Source organism: Homalodisca vitripennis, chromosome 6, assembly GCF_021130785.1.
Source record: "Homalodisca vitripennis isolate AUS2020 chromosome 6, UT_GWSS_2.1, whole genome shotgun sequence".
Taxonomy (NCBI): domain Eukaryota; kingdom Metazoa; phylum Arthropoda; class Insecta; order Hemiptera; family Cicadellidae; genus Homalodisca; species Homalodisca vitripennis.
The window spans coordinates 62,657,556-62,679,674 of record NC_060212.1 but is presented as its reverse complement, the minus strand read 5'-3'; the positions used below and the strand labels follow the sequence as shown (position 1 = coordinate 62,679,674).

General features: G+C 33.9%; 2 protein-coding genes across 3 annotated transcripts in view; one reads left to right on the top strand and one right to left on the bottom strand.

Moving 5' to 3' along the window:
* LOC124364382 (meiotic recombination protein SPO11) overlaps window positions 1-22,119 on the top strand; it is a 73,938-nt gene that overhangs the window by 45,953 nt on the left and 5,866 nt on the right. The window lies entirely within an intron of this gene.
* LOC124364383 lies at window positions 583-20,363 on the bottom strand. 2 transcript variants are annotated; one of them, XM_046819797.1, is made up of 4 exons: window positions 20,235-20,363; window positions 4,615-4,683; window positions 3,251-3,438; window positions 583-1,464 (listed from the first exon to the last, which is right to left on the bottom strand). In XM_046819797.1, exons 2-4 carry the CDS (start codon window positions 4,681-4,683, stop codon window positions 675-677), a joined length of 1,047 nt encoding a protein of 348 aa, XP_046675753.1. In that variant the 5' UTR covers window positions 20,235-20,363; the 3' UTR covers window positions 583-674. The 2 variants fall into 2 exon arrangements, with proteins under 2 accessions (XP_046675753.1, XP_046675752.1); XM_046819796.1 differs by having other exon boundaries at window positions 4,615-4,688; window positions 20,248-20,362.

The following is a 22,119-nucleotide window of genomic DNA, read 5'->3' as shown; positions in this document are numbered from 1 at the left end:
CGCTACTAGTCCGCAGAATATCTCGAGTATGAAATGAGCTATAAATTTGCAATTTTGCAAGCAACATAAGTGAAGCCTGTTGTACAACACTCTGTGTAGCATACTCCTTGCTTGTATTCAGTGTGGAATTAAGAAATATGTTTGGAAAATTGATAGATGGCATAGTGGGGGCTAGGGGGCTTGCTTTGTGGTTTGATAAAAAATTGAACCTTGAAGATAAATGCACTTAAAAGAATGAGATAGAAACAGATAATAAATGTACATAATACAAGGAGGAAGAAAGTAATAATTATTTTAAAGTGATTCCTTCAAAAATAATGGTTTTACTCCCTCAGGTGTTGTGTTCCAACCTTAATATTAAATCTACACTTGAATCTAAAATTTGGTCTGTGAAGTACATAACAGTGTAGTTGTCTTTGAATGCACAACATTATTTTATACTTATCTAAGCCAAATATGATATATAATATTAATATAATTTTGTTTATTTGAATATTTTGAATACAAGTAAAATCTGGAAATTACTGTGAAATCAAACATTTCCAAAAACCTTCAATCTTAATTACTGATCAAGAAGTATTATAGTTAATAAATCATATTTAATATATAAATAAATAAAACAACAGTGAAATATTATTACAGCTGAATAGATGTCTTAGTGTGACTGTTTAAATTTAAAACTCTGAAGTTCCTTCTTGAGAGCCATCTCCAGATGAACGTTGTTGGATGTTATTTATAACCGGACTTTTTGAAGTTGAAGGGGCTTGGAGCAACGTTTGGCTGTCTATCTCTACATCCACGGTTTGTTTTGGTACATTAGACGTAGAAGTTGAACAAGTACTTGGGTCCTGTTGTGATCCAGAAGCATTTTCATTAATTATCAAAGGGGAGGGTGGGGCATCTGCAGTGGTTTTACGAAAGTTCCAGATTTCATTAAATCTCTTTAGCTGTCCGAAAATGAATTTCGGGGATCTTTCCACTGTCTCTTCTGTATCACGAGGAAAGCCTTCATTTGAAGTGATGGTGTGTGGACTTTTGTTAGATGTGGGACACCAACTGAAATTTGTGGAAAGGGCAACTGTTGGGTTTGTTAGAAAAGAAATGGGCGGGGTTGTATTTAGACAGCTGTTACTTTCCTTTTTACTTGTCGAGCTCTGGGACTCTTGTGAAAAGGCTTCCATCGGGGAAGCTGAAGACTGTGGTGGAATTTGCTGCAAACTCACTTGCTCTCGAACGGTTTCTGCGTTTGTTATCTGCTCCGTCAGACCCTCACTACTGAAAGCTTCCATGTCCCCGATAAAAGCCTCTTCTTTGCAAGATTTTTTTGTATCGTCAACAGATGATTCTACTTTTGCCACCCATTCAGCCGTACGATCCACGGCGATGTCGCCGTCACTCGAAGAGACCGTTATCACAGAGATATGTGACTGGACACGCTTTGCTGGTTTTTTGTCTGCGAGGAACCTGAAACAGAAGCTGTTATTGAGTTGAGATATAGACAAAACATTGTAAACAGTATAAAAATTAAAGTAACATTTATATTTACCTTTAAACAAAGTCATACATGCTCAAGTTAGTATAAAAGCAAAAAAGTCATTCCTATATATTTTTCAGTGCCTTTTAAACTTTTCTGTACTATTTTTAAACTATAAAGTTGTGTTTCAACTAGAAGAATATCCTTAATAATGACAAATATTCAAAAAGATCTGGTGAGAGATGTGATGATACTTGTTGACAATATGGTACAATCTTCCATTCCTTGGACATTTTAAAACTTAACCTTATAACTGTTTTGTTATTTTTTTACCTAAAATTGTGTTGTTGAGTTGAATTTTCCTTTCACTTTTTTTACAGGGACAAGTTTTTACAGTTTAGACGTATACTTTTTTATGCAAAAAAAGTTGTTTTAGTGTATTTTTCAAATGTTTGTTATTTTTGTATATATTGCCCACTAACTTATTGTCACTGTCCATGTCCATGCCAACATCACGCAAACAAAACCAGCTGTCCATTTTGCATAAAATATTTCCATGGTACAGTAAACACAAGAAATAAAACCATAAAATACTCTAGGACAGAAGACATGCAAAAACAACACGCTTTGGTTATCTGCACTTTGTGAAAACAACGAACTACAAAGGTGCAAACACTCATGTGACAGAGGACCAAGGAAATGCTGACATCTAGTAAAAAATGCCATAACTACTTGTACGATGTGGTTCGTAGAAATGCTTCTTGCTCAATATTACGGCAGACAACAGAAAAAAACAGGACCAATATAACGATGCGTAATATTACGTCAGTAGCAGACTTATGCAATCGCTATGAACATAATGTTACGTCAAAAACCATGAAGGGGTTGATAAAATTCTAGATATTGTTGTCTCAACAACATATTTGAATTCTGTTTTTATTGGAATTGCTGAATTATTCACTTTTAATCAAGTGCCTTTTGAAAAAGCAAGTTTGTTTATGCTCTTTAAAATAAAGGGTCACTTGAGAAGGGGTTTATGTTTGAAATTTTTGAGTTGCTCCCAAAATCTCACATTTTTGGAGGACATGAAAAATGTTCAAAATTATCAAATGAAACTTCTTTTCCACATTGCACTACTTTGCACTACTACCCAAAGGATATCTCCTTACATAAGCTTTAGAAAAAATAGAGAGGGTGTCCTAACTTATTCACCCTGTATAGATCTGTACTAACCGACCAACCAGAGAGAAGTGACCAGAAGTTTGTAGTAATGGCGGTCGTCAGGGCAGAAACAAGATGGTGCCAAAAAAGGAGGAGACGGGACTAGGGCTTTTTTGGTTATTGATTCATTCTAGATACCACCTATGTTGACCCTCACCCAAACTAACATGGCTTACAATTCCTTTTTTTTTGGGGGGGGAACACTTCTATTAATGTAATAAAAAACGAGGTTGTGTGTTTTGGCTCTCAGCTCCAGAATTATTACATGAGGTACAATTTTTTAAATTAATTAAATAAATTTTGCGTTATCCGTGGGAATATTAAAAAATAAAAAATACAATGAATTCTTATTGCTCTTTATGTTTTTAACACATATACAAAACTTTTCTCCCGTTTAAAAAACTGAATTACCTGAAAGGGTCTATGAATTGTATTACTGCGTTTTGGTTGTCATCCTGAACCTTTTAATCTTATCTGATCAAATTAAATTTTGATAACATTGAACATAATTGGTGTGATTACCGATTACTACAAGTATTGTGATTTGTTACTAACAACGCAGAGTCGAGATGAAGGCTCTTGAACTTTTCCCTCTCCACCTTTGACTTGCAGCAGCACGGAGTCTCGTTCACAAATATCACGGAGTCGGTTTGTTCGAGATACCTCCTGGAGTGTCTTCTTGTGTTCATCTGCTTGCGAACAGCGTTTAATCCTGCTCCTGTCTTCTGTCTTCTGGGAAGATACTTTAGGACAGTAAGAACGTTATATGAGTCAAGTCTTGCTTGTTTACAAGTGCAGATTTTACATTAAAACATGGTGTTAAACATTCTTAGAATATGGAGAAAGTGTTGGTTGATATTTACAATTAATAAAATCATAAAATATTTCAAATTTAGCTATCAAAATTTTGTGAATACAGCAAAGAGATAAAATACAAAAATCTTAATAAAAATTTGTAGCGTTCTATCTATATTATTGATAGGAAACAACAAAGTATTAGCAATTCTATTGATCTCTTTTTTCTAATCTATCTAAATTGCTGTTTTATAATTGTTTATTGACCTATAAAACCCACTATTCAATGAAAATTGTCTTCTTAAATATAAAGAGTAAGAAAAATAGTTTTGTGGTGCATCGACCACAATAGAAAATGTCACTTTCAGGTAATAATAAATTGTTATGAAATGTGCAAAACAAACAGATATACTTTGTTCGAATTTTGTTACTGACGTTGGATAAGTTAAAGAGTAACAGGATTTTTGACATTTTGTTATAGTTTTTGTAACATATAACAATGGCAAAAGTCTGAAATTTTATCATCCTTCCTAACAGATATTACATTTTTTTAGTAGGATCCTTTTAATTATAGTTTATTAACACTAAGTTTTTTCGTGATCAAGTGGCAAGAAATGAAAAAATTAATGATTTTTAAATTTTATTTAGGTTGTGAGTACAAATTTATACAAAGTTTCATTACAATTTTTTTACAAATTGCTGTGAATCCCAAACCTGTTATTTAGTTTTTAATATGGCTTGTTCTTTACTGAAATCAAATTTTGTAATTACAGGCTCTACAACTGTACAGTCAGTCAACACCGAAACATTAAACCCCAAACAACCACCAACTTTAACGTAAAAGTTCCAAAATGCAGCTTCTCTAAACCCTTAGAATGATGAATCCACAGATGATTCTAATCAATATTTTCTTAACTAACTGCCACATTGACCTCATTTGGAAAAAACTAACTCTTAAAGCCATTTTGTCTTATAGTAAATTTTATGCTTGAATAACTTTTTCAATGTTCCTTGTGATTGATTATTTTTTTTAGAATACAGGTATTTTTTTTAGATGCAGGTATAAAATTAAAGTTATAAAATAGTTTGTAAATAAAGAAATAGAGAAAAGTGAAACCAATCACCTTTCGGGTGCGGTTCCTTGATGCAGGTAACCTGTTCCTTCTGTACCTTCTTCCTCTTGCTCGCGCCATCTGCAATGTTACGTTATAAATTAGTACCATCATCGGAGCAATGTTTCATTACAAAATTGGAAAACTAGGTTTTCCAGTTCTGTAATGAATTAATTTATCTTCAGTTATTAATCTTCAAATTAATCTTCAGTTATTAATTTGGATTTTCCATAACTGAAGTAGAAACTCCATTTTAATATGCAAACCTTTAAATTAACTGAGCATCTGGAATTTGTTGTTGTGTATAAAGTGAAAATATTGTATAGTAATACAACATTACTGATGAAATTAACTTTTAAGTATACACTGTTCAAAGCGTTAAAAATTAAGGAAATAATTGATTAGTGCACAGTAATGACATTTAGAAAATTAAAGTTATAAAATAGTTTGTTTATAATTTGATCTTAAGTGATTATTGCATAATCATTGTTGACTCTGTATATCCAATCTTGTTTGTTTATAATTTAGCTTATATGATAATTAATAAAACAAGTATAAATTGTTTAAATTTCTACTTTGTTACAGTAGACTTTCTTGTGAGCGTGCTGTTATGTATCACTCATTATTAGCATTTAATTGTGCTTCGCGTTTTTCTTGTGATTGGTAAGCGTACATTACTTTTATCTAAGTGTAAATGCTTCTCCTCTTCTGTTTCATTTCTAAGCTTCTCCTTGAGTTCTATACATTTCAAACAGAGCAGTAAAATCAATAAACAATAATATGGCTATGCAACGTTTACATCAGCTTTTGTTCATAAAAGATGGTACGTTTAAAACAGATTCGTAATAAAACCACTTTAATACTACAAAGTTTATTTTGAAAATGTGACTTAAATTCAGACTATTTATTCCCCAATGCACTTGTAATGGGATTTCAACAACTTTAGAGGCTAGTAAAGTGGAGACCCGGTAATTTATTGTTGTAATTCTTTATTAAATACATGTCACAGGATTTGAGTTTATATGCAAAATTTCAGTTTAACAGAGTAATAAAAAGTGGTTCAATATAAGCAATGTATTTTTGAGTCATGATGATATACATACACACAGAGATCGTTTGTAAGCTAATGGTAGGAATTGAGTAAAGTTATAAAACCGCAATTATTATCACATCATGTCAACTATGATAACTAATTTTAAACATTTCAGTGTTTTGATACTCTGTACTTGATTTATGTTAAAGGAGTAGTGGAAACAATCAAAGTATATCTGCTGTCATTTATTAGGCATTGCCTGCTCCAATCGGATATTACTTGCTTTGTTTCAGATAAATGGTTGAAGAACTGTAGTTTCATCAATTGTTTATGCTATAATATTAATCTGTCTTTGATAGATGGTGCAATATGAGACAAGGACGTAGCCAGCGAGTGGGTCCAAGAGGTCTGAACCTTTCCAAGTTTTAAATTTTTTCAATTACTTTTTTAGTAAATGATTATTATTATTATTTAAATAATTCAGTATTACTGACATGTACTGTTGAAAGGTTGTTCTCAACAAAGAATTAAGTCAAGAACGTTTTAAGGAACAAAATGGGGCCTTACTCTCTGTCCACTATGGGAAAATATCAGTTGTATGACACCCCAAAATTTTGTCCTAGCTACGTTCTTGACATGAGAGTAAAACTCAACCTACAATATGAAATGAGACTGAACTCAACATTCACATTGGATCAACCCTTCCTACCATAGGTGTTATGTGTAGAAAACTTGGTTGCTCTACCGTTATTCGATATTGTGTCTAGAACATTGTAGTGAATCAAATAGTTATCAGAATCATCATTTGTCACCATTAAGATCACAAATATCATCAACAACAAAAAATACAATAATAAGCGTATTCAGTATAAATTCTACCAGGCTTCAGTAGGGTCATTCTAGAAGCCATCTATGCAGTGAAGTCTTCAAAGCTTTCCCACTTTTACAACGCAGGTCTTGGAGGAGATGTTTAAACATTTTTCAAGAGAGAAATCAAGAATTTTGATTAGTCATCATAACATCATTAAAATGCATTGACATTGTCACCAAAGCTTATAGATCACAATATATTAAATTAAATGTTAATTCAAGTGAAAATCTAACTGGCCGAGATGAAATAACAGTATCCTATGTATAACGAAGCATGGACAAACAACAATAAATACACATATTAATAGATTCTAGAGAAAACAAATTAATAAAATGGTAAAAAATTCAATAATAAATAAATAGTACAATAAAATACAGTTAAACATTTATGTAGTCTACAATTAATACAGGTAGGTTTAAAATTAAAAAGACACATCTATCACAGACAGTGCCAGGTATTCATCTATACTATAAAAAGGTTTAGTTAGCAGCCATCTATACTTCACTGATTTGAATTTACTAAGACTAGTGTTATGACTGGTAAGAGGTAGTTTACTAAACAAACGGATACCGATAAAAGAATACATAGATTGTGTTTTATGTAATCTGCAGTAGGGCTGATCTAAATATAAGCTGCCTCAAGTAGGATAGTGATGAATGTCATTTCTAAGAGAAAAGTCACAAAGATTCTGTTTTAATTTAATCAGACATGAATAAATATAAAGGTTGATAACTGTTAGAATACCTTCCTCCGCAAAAATAGGTTTACATGTAGTTAAGGAGGAGACACCTGACAAAATTCTAACAGCCTTTTTCTGTAATAGTAATACTTTTTGAATATCATGACTGTTACCCCATAGGGGTGATTCCATACAATACGGTGCTATGAAAAAATGCATAATATGCGGATTTAAGATAATCTTTGGGAACAAGTTTCTTTAGGTGGTGCAGCAAAAAAATTACTCTTGACAGCCTACAACAGACACTTTGAACATGGGGTTGCCAAGTCAACTTAGAATCGAAAGTTATACCCAACAGTCTTATACAGGACTTTAAATTATACTTTGTTAACGTAAGATTTCTACAAAGAGAAAATAAAATATTTTGTGATTTATTATCATTTAGTAACAGGCCATTAGATGGAAACCAGTGGTGGAGGACATGAGTCCTCTCTACAAACAAGGTAGATACCTTGTACAAATAACGATATAGACATATCGTTATTTGTACAATAATTAAACGTGGAGTCATGTGCAAAAATTACTGAACCGCAATCCACATTGGTAGGCAAATCATTCATAAGAACTAAGAATAAGAATGGGCCCAGGACCGATCCCTGTGGTACACCACCCTTAACTAAAGCTAACTCAGAGAGTGTGTTGTTGAAGTACACCCTCTGAGTGCGATCAGTCAGGTAAGTTCGAAAGAAGTTTAGCTCAACACCATTTAGGCCATAATGTTGTAATTTGTTAAGGATGATGTTATGTGGAGCACAGTCAAAAGCCTTTGTCAAATCACACAAGCTGGCAAGTGTGCTAGAGCAGTGATCAAAACCACTTATTACTCCTGAGACTAGGCTCAACCGCTCACAGTGGACAAACCCTTGTGAAAGCCAAATTGATTTTTTGAAAAAGAGAATTAGATTCAAAAAATTCACTAACCTGGTATATCACAGCTTAATCAATGATTTTGGAAAAGGTGGGCACCACAGATATAGGTAGATAGTTCTCAGCCAGGAAGGGGTCACCCTTTTTAAAAATAGGCACCAACTTAAGCAAGTCAGGAAACAGGGCTGTAGAAAGACAATGATTGATGCTAGCCGTAAGGGGCTCTACTATCACAGGCAAAACAAATAAATGTCACCAGATCAACACTGATATCGAAGATGTCTTTACTGGAACTGCTTTTGATGCTTTGGACACACTTCATTACTTCCTCACTTGAAACTATTTTCCAAAAAAACGGGGTGGTACCTTGTAGCTGCTCACAAGTTGATCAGAAACTGCTGTAGAAGGCAGAACCTGACTACATGCTTCTTTTACTGTTGCAATGAAGATGTAATTGAAGTCATCAGAGGTTGGGTTGTGGCGGATCTTACAGGCATTTGAGCTGCCTTCATATCTGTTACTGATGAAGAAAATATACGTACATATGTAAGACTGAGAAGCCTATTATAGTCTAGAGGAACATCTTACCTATTTCCAATATAAGGAGGAAATTCTTATTTAGTTCATGTAACTTTCCAAAATAATCATTTATAAGGTTTTGCATTGTGAAATCTTGTTGCTTTTCGTACTGTAGTCTTGGAAAGAATGGATCGTTGAGGCATGTTAGGTGTTCATTTCTCTATTTTTCCCTTAAGCCACTGTTAAAATACCATATTACTGTCAAGGGAGCTCACCAGTTTTGAGTACCACACGTGAAAACATTCACAGCTTTGTTCGTTAAGGTTGGTTTTTTAACAGGGTTTAAATAATATTTACAATGCATTAGATGTTTTAAAATTCGTCACAATTGCAATCTGGAGTAAAAGTTAAAGAGAAAGTTAATAAGATACCAAAAACACATTGACTTTTTATTTGCTATCTGCCTTACTCTACTGATCAAGTTCTTGTACAATTTATATTTTATAAAATTTAAATGTAAACAGATGTTTTAGCAAATTTTTCAAACTTCATTCGAAAGTGTAAATAAATAACATTTAGTGTCAATTAAATTTTCACCATGAAACATAAATACTACACAGTTTTTTCTGAATTCCAAAATATTCCAACATAATTTCTCTTATCTTTCTCTTCTTATAAATAAACCTTCCTCAGATTTCAAGGAATATTTTACAAATACATTTGATAAATTGGTTCAGCTGTTCTGGAGATTAGCACTTAGCAACACATTTTGCAGTTCATTTTTATTTATAAAATTTAGCACTGAAGTTTAGTATTTTAATGAATTTTAGATTTGTAATTTTAATGAATATTTAAAAGATCTAAACTGTTTTTTTTTTTAGTTTGTAATATTCTTACTAGCTCTCGTATTGAAGTCTGAATCAACATATACTTAGCTGAGCTAGATTAAGGGAAAATGATAATAAAAACTACTGTAACATCTAAAACAATGTACATGTCTAGTTTTGTAACAGTTTTTTAACATTTTAAAACGGTACTATATTCAGAGGAGCCATCAGGTTCTTATCTTTAAAGTGAAATTAGTTCTACTGATGAAAACTTTATTCTTATACCTAACATCCAGTGTAATAATACGTATAATAATTTAATATACGAGTAAAGTATAATAATAATTAAAAAACCAATAATTATAAAGATATATGGGTTTTGTTATTGATTTTGTTACTTAAACGTTGACTGCGAGACGCCTTACAGAGCAGTAATGCGATAGAGTATACTAGATCGAACACTTTAGAGCCACAGTGAAGGTGTTGATTAGGAAGTAGATAAATTTATTTGTTGTAGATTGCAGTTCGAAAATATTTTTTATGATCTAACTCAAAACTTGCATATAAAACAAACAATGTGCAAGTTACAGTTATGTTACTCAATTTGTTTCAAGATTTATTAAAAATTTGTAATGAAAAGATTTAGAACCATCATAACAAGTAATTTGGTAGAGGGAACCCCTATGTATGCATTTATTATTACGTACTCCCTATTTTCACAAACCAAATCATTATTTCTCCAAAAGTTGTGGGGTTCTCTTTGTACTCCTTGCATACTATTTTGCAATATAAACTGCAATGCGTCTATAGAACTTGAGCTGACTGCAAGCAGCATGTCATATTCAGCTGCGGACATGAACTGTCAAATCACGAGAGCTGACCGCTCTCCCTTGATTTCAAAGTATTAAGCTTTATTACTATTCAAAGTGAAAAAACTATTTCATGAAGCTGTCAGTAGCTTGCAAACAATGAGGCACTCAATCAGTTAATTACTATTACCAATTAAAAATTTGAGGTGTCAACTTATGGCAACCATCATCCTATTTCTGAAGGGAGCCGATATAGTTACTCGCAACCATTTTACTGAACATTTAATAAAGTCCAGTTTGAACAAAATTTTTAGCTCAAAACTAGAATAAGCCATAATTGTTTTAAAAACATATATTGAGCCAAAATAGGAAGTTATGTTGCGTGTAAAAAAACTTTTAACGGTGATTTTTCAAAACTAATGACTTGAGTTGCCGTTTCCTTCATAAATAAAAAAAGAACTATCAGAGCTACAGCTACCAAACAAACAGTTATGGATTATTCAAGGCGTACATAGCTGCAATAAGAAGTGCAATAAGCGTGGTAAGTTAAATGTAAATGTTCTTTTATTCTTATTAAATATTAAGGTTCAACATATTAAAGTTGATTTTTAAATTAGATATTCATTTGCAAGCTGGAAAAATGGTTCAAATTTTTAGGGTAGAAGGGTAGAATTAGGGTAGAATTTCACTCATTTGCAAGCTGTAAAAATGGTTCAAATTTTTATGTGTTAACATAAAAATTATTTTTCCCCGTTATCTCAAAATGTAGTAGTTATCAAGGAAGTAAAAAAATAGTTTTTAAAAATATATATTTTTATCTTTCTCGGTATATTTCAAAATATAAATTTCAATTATCTGAAAGTTTTGTTCAAATTGGACTTCATTTGAAATTACAGGAACAGTTTTAAGTTTTAAACTAAAGTTGTTGAAAGTAACCATACCACCAGTAGCATGAAAAAAAAAAACAGTAGCAGTCGTGGGACTGCCGATAGAAGTGAAAACGGAACTATTAAGTTGAGAGTAATTAAAACTATATGCAAAAATTATATGAAATTTTTTATGTTTTATTTATTAGTTACATATGATGGGTTAAACAAATCATGAACAAAATATAAATACAAAGTGGTTGAAAAAATAATTAATATACAATTATCTTAACAATATCTTAATAAAAAAGTACTGTAAGTATTAAAGAATATTATTTTAATGAAAAAAAGTTCAATGCAATCATTATACTTGTTGTAATTGCTCAATATTAATAGTTAGTTAAACATAGAATACAAGTGAGTAAACACCGAGTGAACAACAGTGAGTTGAACACCGTTGTAAATAATACAGTTATTGCTACGGATAAAGTATATAATTGCAATAACAATTAAACCCACAATATTTTTAAAACTAATAAATTAGTTAAATTAACTTGGTTCTTTCGTAAAGGTATTTTTATTGCACAATAAACTAATTTATTGAGTTAATACGGTATCAGTGAGCCAATGCGCCAACTACAGTTCCGGCAGAAACGTTCACTCATCACTTCATACGCTACTACAGGCTAAACTAAACTTCCAATAAAAAAAAATGATAAATTACAAAAAAAAATATTCATCTATTTTCACACAACTTTCTCGCTGACAAATTTTGTCTGACCAAAAAATAAAAAAAATCCTCGCTTACTACTTTTTTCTTGTCATTGTAAACGCTATGTAAAATGTAAACAATAATCAAAATTATTTCGAAATTTTCTTAATATTTAAAAATGTAACCAATAGATTGCCAATATTAAGAGCTTTAATTTGACGCATCTTACAGAATTGTACGACATTGGCTTCACTTTTAAATCGCGAGAGGAAGCCGTAAAGGTCACTGATTTTCGCAGTCTGTTTTCATACTCCGCCGGGACAGTTTTAACACAGCGAGACTGACTTTTTCATGCAGGTTAGTAGTCCGCGGCCAAGTCTAACGGTTAAAAAACACAGCGAGACTGACTTTTTCATGCAGGTTAGTATCATTAGCATGTCGGTGACGCGAACCGAGGATTTTACCCTCTACCAAAACGCTCAACGCGCCTAAAGAAGTTTTCACTTCAAAAAAACAAATAGCAAAACATTCAATCAGTTGGTCACAAATCATAATTGCCAATTAACCCTGCATCGGGCGCATACTGGAGGTTAGCTCCAGGTTGCTCTATTTTTCTAAATATCTTTAAAAGCGTGTGACCTTGAGTGTCGCCAGTTTTGCCCATCCCCACTCACACCTTTCTTTATCGATCGATCACCCAGCCGGTTTGCCCGCTTTCTCTTTTTTGTCAGTGTGAGGACGTATTTACGTTGGGGCTGGAGGCTGCTTCCCTGTGCGCCCGTGCGTGTAACAGTTATACCTGGAGGTAAACTCCCTGTGCGACCAACCGTGTTCCGTAATATCATGAATGTTCTATTTGATTGGACTTAGTGATTATTTTATTTATTGCTGTTAAAAGTGTTTAAAGAAAGTTTTAATTAGTTTTTTTTCTTATTTGTAGACAGTTTTACGTATGTTCTGTAACATTTTATAATTTTTATTGTTAGTTACAATGGATGTAAGTGAGGAAAACAGGTTAGCTAGGCTTCTGCTTAGTGTCGAAAGAGAAGAAAATGAAGTACTAGGAAGACCTACTGGTGCATTTGTTCGACAACTGTTCAACGAATCGGATGAAGAAGACACCAATGTGGCTGGATCTGACGACGATGAAGGACATGTTCATCTTGCTCAGGAGCTGGAAGGCAATGAGGTGCAAGGGCATGAAGAAGGTAGTGTATTTTTAGGAAATATGTCAGACGATCTTTGATGAACTTGATATTATCCCTATTCATAATCGTTTGCATGGTGATATTGTCACAAAAGCAGATGGGTCTCAAGCTTATATTAGCAGGAACAGAAAAAATGTTATGGAATATGCAACCCAGTCAAGAACGTAAGAACACCTGCCAGAAAACATACTCAGAATGAGGATGGGGTTGCACTGTTGGTGTAGCAAAAGACGCCTAAAACTGCTTTAGATATTTGGAGCTTGTTTTTCACAGATTCCATGATTTTAGATATTACACAATCAACTAATGTTTGGATTAATAGTAACAAGGAACGGTACAGTCGTGAGAGAGACGCAAAAGAAACCACACCAGAGGAATTAAAATGTGTATTTGGCATTTTGTATATGGCAGGTGTCATGAAGTCTTCACACCAGATACTTGAAGAGCTTTGGAGTGGCGATGGATTTGGTGTAGAATTTTTTAGATGTGCAATGTCTATCAAAAAGATTTAAGTTCCTGCTCACTGCAATGCGGTTCGACGACATCACAAGTAGAGAAGATAGACAGAAACTTGACAATTTGGCTCCGATAAGGGATTTATTTGAAGAATTCGTTGAAAATTGCAAACTTCATTACAGAGTGAGTGAGTTTGTAACTTTAGATGAAATGCTGGAATCTTTTCGTGGAAGGTGCAGTTTTCGACAATATATCAAAAACAAGCCAGCAAAATATGGACTCAAGATCTATGCGCTAGTATGTGCAAAAACATTTTTACACGGCAAATTTGGAAGTATACGCGGCAAGACAACCCCCTGGTCCTTACCAAATAGATAATTCTGCGAGAAGTGTTCTGCACCGCATGATCGAGCCCATATCAGGGTCTGGAAGAAACGTCACCATGGACAACTGGTTCTCCTCTGTACCATTATGCTTCGATCTAATGAATGATCATCGTCTTACAATGGTCGGAACTTTGAGAAAGAACAAGCGGGAGATTCCAAGTGCATTTTCTGGAAACAAAGCACAGACCCGTGAACAGTTCTATGTTTGCTTTCAAAGACAAATGCACAATGGTATCCTTTGTTCTCCAACAAGAAAAAACATGTAGTGCTTGTATCGACTCTACACAATGATGATACAGTTGACAACAACCCAAACTCTCCAACTGTAGGGAAACCTGAAATTGTCTTATTTTACAACAGTAGTTAAGGGTGGAGTGGATACGGTGGATAAGTACAAGGAGTCCTATTCAACTGCTCGAGTTTGTAATCGCTGGTCAATGCGAATTTTCTACGCTCTGTTGGATATAGGTGCACTAAACACCTTCATAATACTAAAGGAAAACGCCAAAGAACCGAAAATGAAAAGAAGAATCTTTTTACGAACCCTTGCTAAGGAGTTGTGCCAAGACCATATGCGCTCAAGGATAACTATCAGGAGCACACCAGCAAATGTAAAACTGAGAATTTGTAAAATCATGGAGATTGCTGATCCACGTCCAACAAGAAGTGCCCCGCCTGAAGGACGTTCAATCGGCCAATGTTACAGCTGTGATTGGAGAAAACATCGTCTTTCCAAGACCCGGTGTTCAAAGTGCAAGTTTTTTATTTGCAGAGAGCACACTGCTCCAGCTATCTGTGTCATGTGCACTGAGTCTCGTGTGCCGTCCGAAGAAGACATGAGTGAGTAGTTCAGTTTGCTAAAGAAATTTGGTTACCCCATTTTTGTAAGTTTTTCAAAATGTTTTGCCATTAGCTTAATTAAATACGGTCTAATATTTAAATTTTTATAGTTGACAAAAGAAAACATAAAGTAACGCTTTTGTCATTTTTACTAACTTCTACAAATAATATTTTTTTTTGTTTATTGCCGATTTTGTATAAATCTTGTAAATTTAAATCTTATAATTTCAATTCTTATTTTAATTTGTATTGTTTAGTTAAGTTTTAATAGTACTCATTAGTTATGTTTAGTTATATTGTTTAGATAATATAAGTTAGTGATACGTGCGATATCATTATGTTAGCTTATTTCATAAATTATTGCTTACATTTGTATTTTATTTAACGAATATATTTACATAAGATATTTAGGGAGCTTTTCTACAAACAATTGAGTTTTATAAATACACTTTTTATTGCGTGTATGTTAAATAAACCTTTTTGGAATAACGTATTTGTACTTAATTCTAAACCTGGAGGTAACTTCCTGGTGCGCCCGATAACGTTTCAAAATCGATGCGCCCGATCAAAGGTTAAAAAGTAAAGACCAACTATGGCAAATGTGAAAAGTGGTGACTGTAATGGATAACTGAGTTGTAGCTTTGTCATTAGCTGAGATCACCTGTTTCTTATCAATTGAGTACAATCAACCAATAGATAGCCTGATGGGTAAACAAGGAAGTCCTGCAGTTTTTCATATAGACCTAACCATGATGTTCTGGTCATGTTTCTATTTCAGTAGCCATCTGGAAACCAGTTTCCAATGTCAAATTAAAAATATTCCTGACCCAATCTGGAAAAAAATATTTCCTGGTTGATCTGGACAGGAACATGTCTTTACAAGACTCCATATTGGAGGACACTATGCTACAAGGGAAGACTGGCTACATAATATACTACTCACATATCAAAGAGTTTAGAAACCCGAGTTAACCACAAACTAACCAATGAAGCTGCATGGTTAAAAAAAGCTGCCAAGCGGTTAAAATAATGGTTTTGGTCTTGTTATTTTACCAAACCTGCTCAATTAAACATTTCAAATGGTTTTCAAAGCTACACACCCAAGAAGATGACATTTTGAGCTCTATAACAAGACCAGCATTGAATGTTTTGAAACGGCCGGTCAAGAATAAATTAAAAAAGTTAATTTATTAATAGCTTATACTTCATATGATACTTAGTAAACTTGTACTTATATTTTAGAACACTTTAGTACAATCGGACACAAGTGTACGAAAACTGCAGTTTGTTTGAGAAGCACCAAAAGCGCACTTATACTTTGGTTGATAGGTACTTTTCTCGTTGTTGTAGATGTAATAACTGGAAGTCATCACAAATTATGCGTTTCCCGTTATTGCAGCGCTGCTGGTTATTTAGTGGTTAACTTTCAAATTTGGGTATCTAATTATTTTATACCCGAAAGAAGGGTTAAAAACGCCGCCAAATCTCAGTTCAGAAACATCTAGTTGTTAATATCGGATGACAATCAGGAGGGCTTTTTCGCATCTTCGGGCAATTCGGGTATTAAACGTGTTGGTTACAATGATTGTAGTTCAACAAAACGTTTGTTTCTCCTCCATATAAAGATAAAGAAATGTTTTGATGGTCGAAAAAACCTTAATGGTTTTCAACAAATATGTTGATTGGAATATTTCCTGATTTTAAAAGTGGGTTTAGGGTTAAAAGTGTCCTTACCTATGCGTGAATGGATTGTGACTAAATCGGCGGGCTGATTATTATAAAATTTGGTTTGCAAGACGTAGTTTGTGAATACCCGAATTATTTAAAAACCGTTTATCCAACAACCAAAAATGTAAAAAAGACCACAATATTTGATATATTTATTAGAAACTTTATAAATAGCCTCATTTACGCTAGATCTTGTACGATTGTGTTGATTTATACCCATAGATAATCTTTTTGTATAAAGATCCTTTTAATATTTAAAAATAATAAATTACGAATTTCGAACCAAAGACATGACCTAACAGGTCAAATGAGCATGGGTTAAAAGCTGACCATTGCGTGAATTAGTTACAGCCCATGGAGAGGATAAAGATGGCTTAAATGTAATCAACCTAAAAATGATCTCTTTTAAAAAAAATATTTAAATTTTACTTTTTTTAATATTTGAATGAACATCAAAGTTCTCGATCAAGACCTTCAAAGCCGTTTCAGTAGTTTGGAAGTGACAAGATAGCTTACATAGGTTATTTGGAAGTGGATAACATTTGTGTTATATGGTGTTGTTATTAGTTCTAGTTAAGAAATACACTTTTAAAGAGGCATTCAAACGGCCTTGTATACCAACAGTGTGCCTGTCTGAACATGGCCGCAATCTCAGGAGTCAGGTCTACCATAGCTTGTAATGGCCATCACAAATTCTATATTCCTTCAATTGCACAAGATGAACTTCTCTAATAAAACAATGAGGCTGCCGTCCCTTGTTGTTAAATGCAATAGTTCTTGGTTTGAAGTTTGTTTTTGACGATGGAAGGATTGTGAAGGAACAGGATTTTCCGGACAATTGCCATTTTTCAGTGTTACAAAAATCAGTAACACTACGTTTCGGAATCTGCAATCTAATATCTTCTTCATGTAAAAATCTCTTCTTATTTACCTGAAGAAGAGATCAGATTACAGATCTCGAAACGTAGTGTTATTGATTTTTCTGTATCACTTGACGATGTCAAATGTCCGGAATGTAATAGTGTTAAAAGCAAGAAGAGAGTGGCTCGTCAAGGACAGTCTAAGTGATTATTTTTGTGTTCACTTAAGAGAAGAAGATGAGAATTGCATTTAGTTCTAAAAGGACCTTCGAGCTTTTTCTGGAGTTACAGGCCATCCAGAATGGATAAGGTTAGGATTATGGACCACTCGTGTCGAGATCCAATGAGGAAGAATAACGGGCAATGTCTCAGTTATGTCACCTTGGAAGAAGGGTAGGCTAGCTTTGTTCCAGACTCTTCCATTCCAAGAGGTCACGGGAAGCCACATTCCCTCACGTTTTAGACTTTTGAAACTCTTTAAAAAGAAGAGCGCTGCATAAACTCTAACAATCACCCTTTGCAGTCTATTAGGGCTATCGATCAGCACTTTTTCCTGATTACATCGACACTTGTGGTTATCGATGTGTCGCTTCTGGCCTGGACCTTTATCGGGTTGCCCAGATTGAAATGACATCGTTTTTGCTGCACCCCGTGTACGTTCTACTGGCAGGCACAAACCAGCCTGGGGACAGTCTGAGGTCACTTAAACGTGTTATAGTCTTGATAGAGCTAAGCTAATATATTTTAGATTCTACTCTCAAAATTATTTAATTTTAAAGTATAATACAAATATAGTGTGTTAATAGATTTCGAAATTATAAAGTACAGTAAGTTGTTTATGCATTTTGCTCTCATATAGATAGGTAAGAAACTATTACAATAGTATTGAAATTTTCAACAAACGAAGTTTTAAACTTATCATGTTTCTTCTAGTTATAGAAGGAACACAAGTATTCGCTGGTTATCAGTATCAAACATTTTGCTTTTAGAACAGTACTAACTACTTATAACTCTATGACAAATATTAACAGCCACGGCTAAACGTTGGGCCTTCGATTATGCGGAAAAACTCCAAAGCGAAGAAAGTGCACAGAGGCCAATGTAAAAAACAGTTTAGGGTAGCGGTTATGTTACAAGGAAATGAATACGTAGATGTGAGACATCACGGAATGCAATAATCCATGTTCATTCCTCCTGACCATCCACCACAGTTCATCCCACTCTTCAGGTGTGTCATCACTTAGTGCAATAGCCAGGGGTATTTCCGATCGGTACTTCCTGACCTCAGATCATATCCCAGATCGTCCAACTTTTGCGACGTCAGATCACATTTAAGAAAGGGGGAAAGACCCGATCGGAAAAACCCCTGGCCATCTTGAGAAAAACGGAAAAAACCCTCGAGATTCTACCCAAATTCAAAATCACATCACTTGAGTGATCTGTATGCGTGACATTCCTCATTTTTAAGAACATAGGGGTTGGATTCTTTTTGTCCAAAAGGATTAACTGTGCACCTTCTTCGTAGTGCGCTTTTTAACGACACCGGACCTCCACATGGTACTATTTTGGGAGAAATGAGTGAGATTATATCACTTCGATGATTCCCCGACGTTCACACACTTTGCTTCCAAATTAAATATAACGATCTGCATTTAATTAATTGAAGGTAAAAGTGCTACAATAATAGAAATATAGCCTAATCTATTGACTTTGGAATTTTAGGAATTAGAAAAATTAATACCGAGTCTGTTGTAATTGTTCATTTTCCCTTAAATGTTACGTTTGTCAAGGGGCGTTTTTTTCAGTTCCTATGAAGTGGCACAGATTATATCATCCAGTACTGCCATGCTCTATTCGCCCAAGAAGAAAATTGTCAGTGAACAAATTATGCTGTATTGTACTGTACATGATCGGGCTCAATCGTTATGTCGCTATTAAAAAAAGGGTACTTTGGGATTATACCGACCACACCCAGACATGAATCGTTATTTCACATTTCGTTTCTACTGATTACTAGATTAGCGTAGAACAATATTTCGTCAATATAAAACAGGAATTGTCTTATCGCAAACACCTCCCCATCCTCAGACAGAGGTCAAAGTCGAGCGTCTAGTAGATAACGTGATTGCAGAGTCTCGCCGCCCGTTCAGCTGGTGCATCGCTTTGTTGTACTTCCGTGTCTTACCTCTACATTTCTCCAAACACAAAAATTCAACAAAAACAAACATTTACCAAACTAAACTTTTTATTAAAAAAACACTCAAAACTTGTTTTTATTCTTGATCACATTCCGCCACCCAAAATGCGAGTGCCTCCGGCCATCAGCGCGGGCTTCGGCAGCACCTTCGGTGCTGCCCCGCGCTGATGTCGACGAAAGAAAAAACATCCCTCGAGATAGTACCTATCAGTAAAATATCAAATTCTAGAGGGGCTAATCAGAAATATAAATTGAATTGTAATGGAAAGGCGATGATGTACCGTGCAAATCACGTGATGCCGCGCGGCCTGCCGTAATCAGGATTCTCGAGAAAGATAAGATAACAGCGACAACAATACCGATCACAATACCTGGAAATGCTTGTAAGTTTGTAATTTTGTAATTGAAGAGTTGTTTTTTCGTTCTATCATGTTTGTTTCTATAAATTTCTATTTTTGTGTTCTTCATACTGGTGTGGTCGGTATAATCCCAAAGTACCAAAAAAAGTATACAACATTTTCAAGATGCGACCTTTTTCCTAAAATAAAATTGACCCTTATATTAATAAACAAAGGTGCGAGTAGTCTCTAACGGTTGGTTGGGCATGTTTTATATCTAGAATGAATAAATGACCTCGTAAAACGTAATGTTACTATCTTTTGCAGCTAAAGTTGCTAAACTGTAAATACAATTAGTTAGATTTTAGTAGGTTACCTGTGTCTGTTACTGTTACTGTTGTCGATTCTAGTTACAAAACACTAAGTATAACTTAGTTTACTTTTAAAATGTATAATTTTTTAATTAGGCCAAACTTTTGTGAATAATTAATTGTTTGTTTTGAGAAGGAACACATGGTGTGATGATTAGCCATGTGACCAATTATCGTTCTTTTCTGGCTAAAATGTATGCACCTTAAGCCGAAAGAGTCCATGTATGTGTTCGAGCGGTAGCTTTGACTTTTTACAGAATAGATCTTTCATCCAAATAAGGATTGTGTGGCAGTAATCGTGCTCGGTAAAGTTGGTTCTGTTCTTTAAATCATAGATAGCCACTACAATACTAAATCTTATTCCGAGTTTCAATTCGTTTTAATCTTATTTTAATTACCTAATTTGTATGAACTCAATTTAAAATATATGTATGTGTTTAAAATTAGTATTTTATATTACTGTCACAGTTTACTCTATATAACATATGTTAATAGTTTTCTGTGATATATTTGTAATCGCTGTTTTCGTCGTTTTGCCGCTAGATGTCGCACAACCACAATGTTTCAAGTGGGAACAGATTTTATTAGCACTGGATGCAATATCTTTTCGTAGACTGATATACAGTGTGTTCCAATTTTATGCACACTGAAGGGATCTTGAAAACTATAAGAGATACAGCAAAGATGAAATGGACAAAGTTTTGTGTAATAACAAGACCAACAAATTAATGTGGCAAGTTGATTATTGGTTGCGTCGTTCACTCGCTGCGCTCAAAAAACTGTTTTTGGAAAAATTTTTCAAACTGTTACAGCTCTCTTATTAGTAGTTATATTGAAAAGTGTTTCGAATGAAATTTTTGCTAGTATTTAAATGCTAAAATAATGGCAAATATTTCAAGACAAGCAAGAGCTATGACATCCGAGTAAAATTTTTTAAAATGCAACTACCCATGTTTTACCTAATAAAAAGCAAGTAAATTTTTTACTGATTTAAAAAATACCATGTATGTTACACTTCCTCGTGGTTTACATCAAATAATTCATAAAAGCCCGTTTTTGTATGGTTGTGTGAAGGGAATTTTATGTTACTATTCGGACAGCCGGTAAACCTGACTGATATTTCACTGCACACATTGATGGAATCAGTTTTTTTGTTAATTAAAATTTAGAAATTATCAGACAAGGACAGTCTAAATTGACTGTTACTGACATTTTTGTAATGTTTCATTAGCCAAATAGCCATGTTAGTTTCAAAATTGGTATTCCTCTAAAGTTAATTTCAAAATATTTTGAACTAAAATGTTCCTTGGGCAAAACTAAATGTGAAGCTGTAATTCTAAATCAAATAGCATCATTGGCACTTAAGGAGGGGTTAAATGATGATTTATAAATGAAAATTTTTGCGTTAAGTATGGATGTGTCAAAAAAAGTAAAACTTGTTCCAATGGTTATGCAGTGTTTTAAACAGGAATCTGGTGTGCAAGTCAAACTATTAGACTTTAAGTATGTACCGGGGAAACCGCAGAAATATTGACTCATCACTGATGGACAGTTGTAAAGGAAAAACAAATTGGAAGAGAAAGTTGTTTTGGTGGAGAAGGTTTGTTTTGGAAGAGAAGGATTGGTGTGACAACTTCAATACAAACTTTGGTGGAGTAGAGAAGGGGAAAACAATGTATTTGCTCTTCTAAAAGAATTCTGTGTATTTGCAGGTGTTGAATAGACACTTTAATACTAGATTTGTCGCCATTATGCCAGCAATTGAAAATATGATATCTATTTTAGTTTGAAAGAGTATTTCTTGTGTTTAGGAAATGTGTCCATCTCTGATAAAGAAGTTTTTTTTATGAAGAGCAAGATGAACGGTTTCTCTGGTTTGTACATAATCAG

Bases quoted from the DNA above. Each gene is read 5' to 3' on its own strand.
- LOC124364383 (XM_046819796.1), bottom strand. The intron at 3,439-4,614 runs GTGATTGGTTTC...ACTGTCCTAAAG, and splicing joins CAAGGAACCGCACCCGAAAG to TATCTTCCCAGAAGACAGAA. The intron at 1,465-3,250 runs GTTAGTAACAAA...CTTCTGTTTCAG, and splicing joins CTTCATCTCGACTCTGCGTT to GTTCCTCGCAGACAAAAAAC.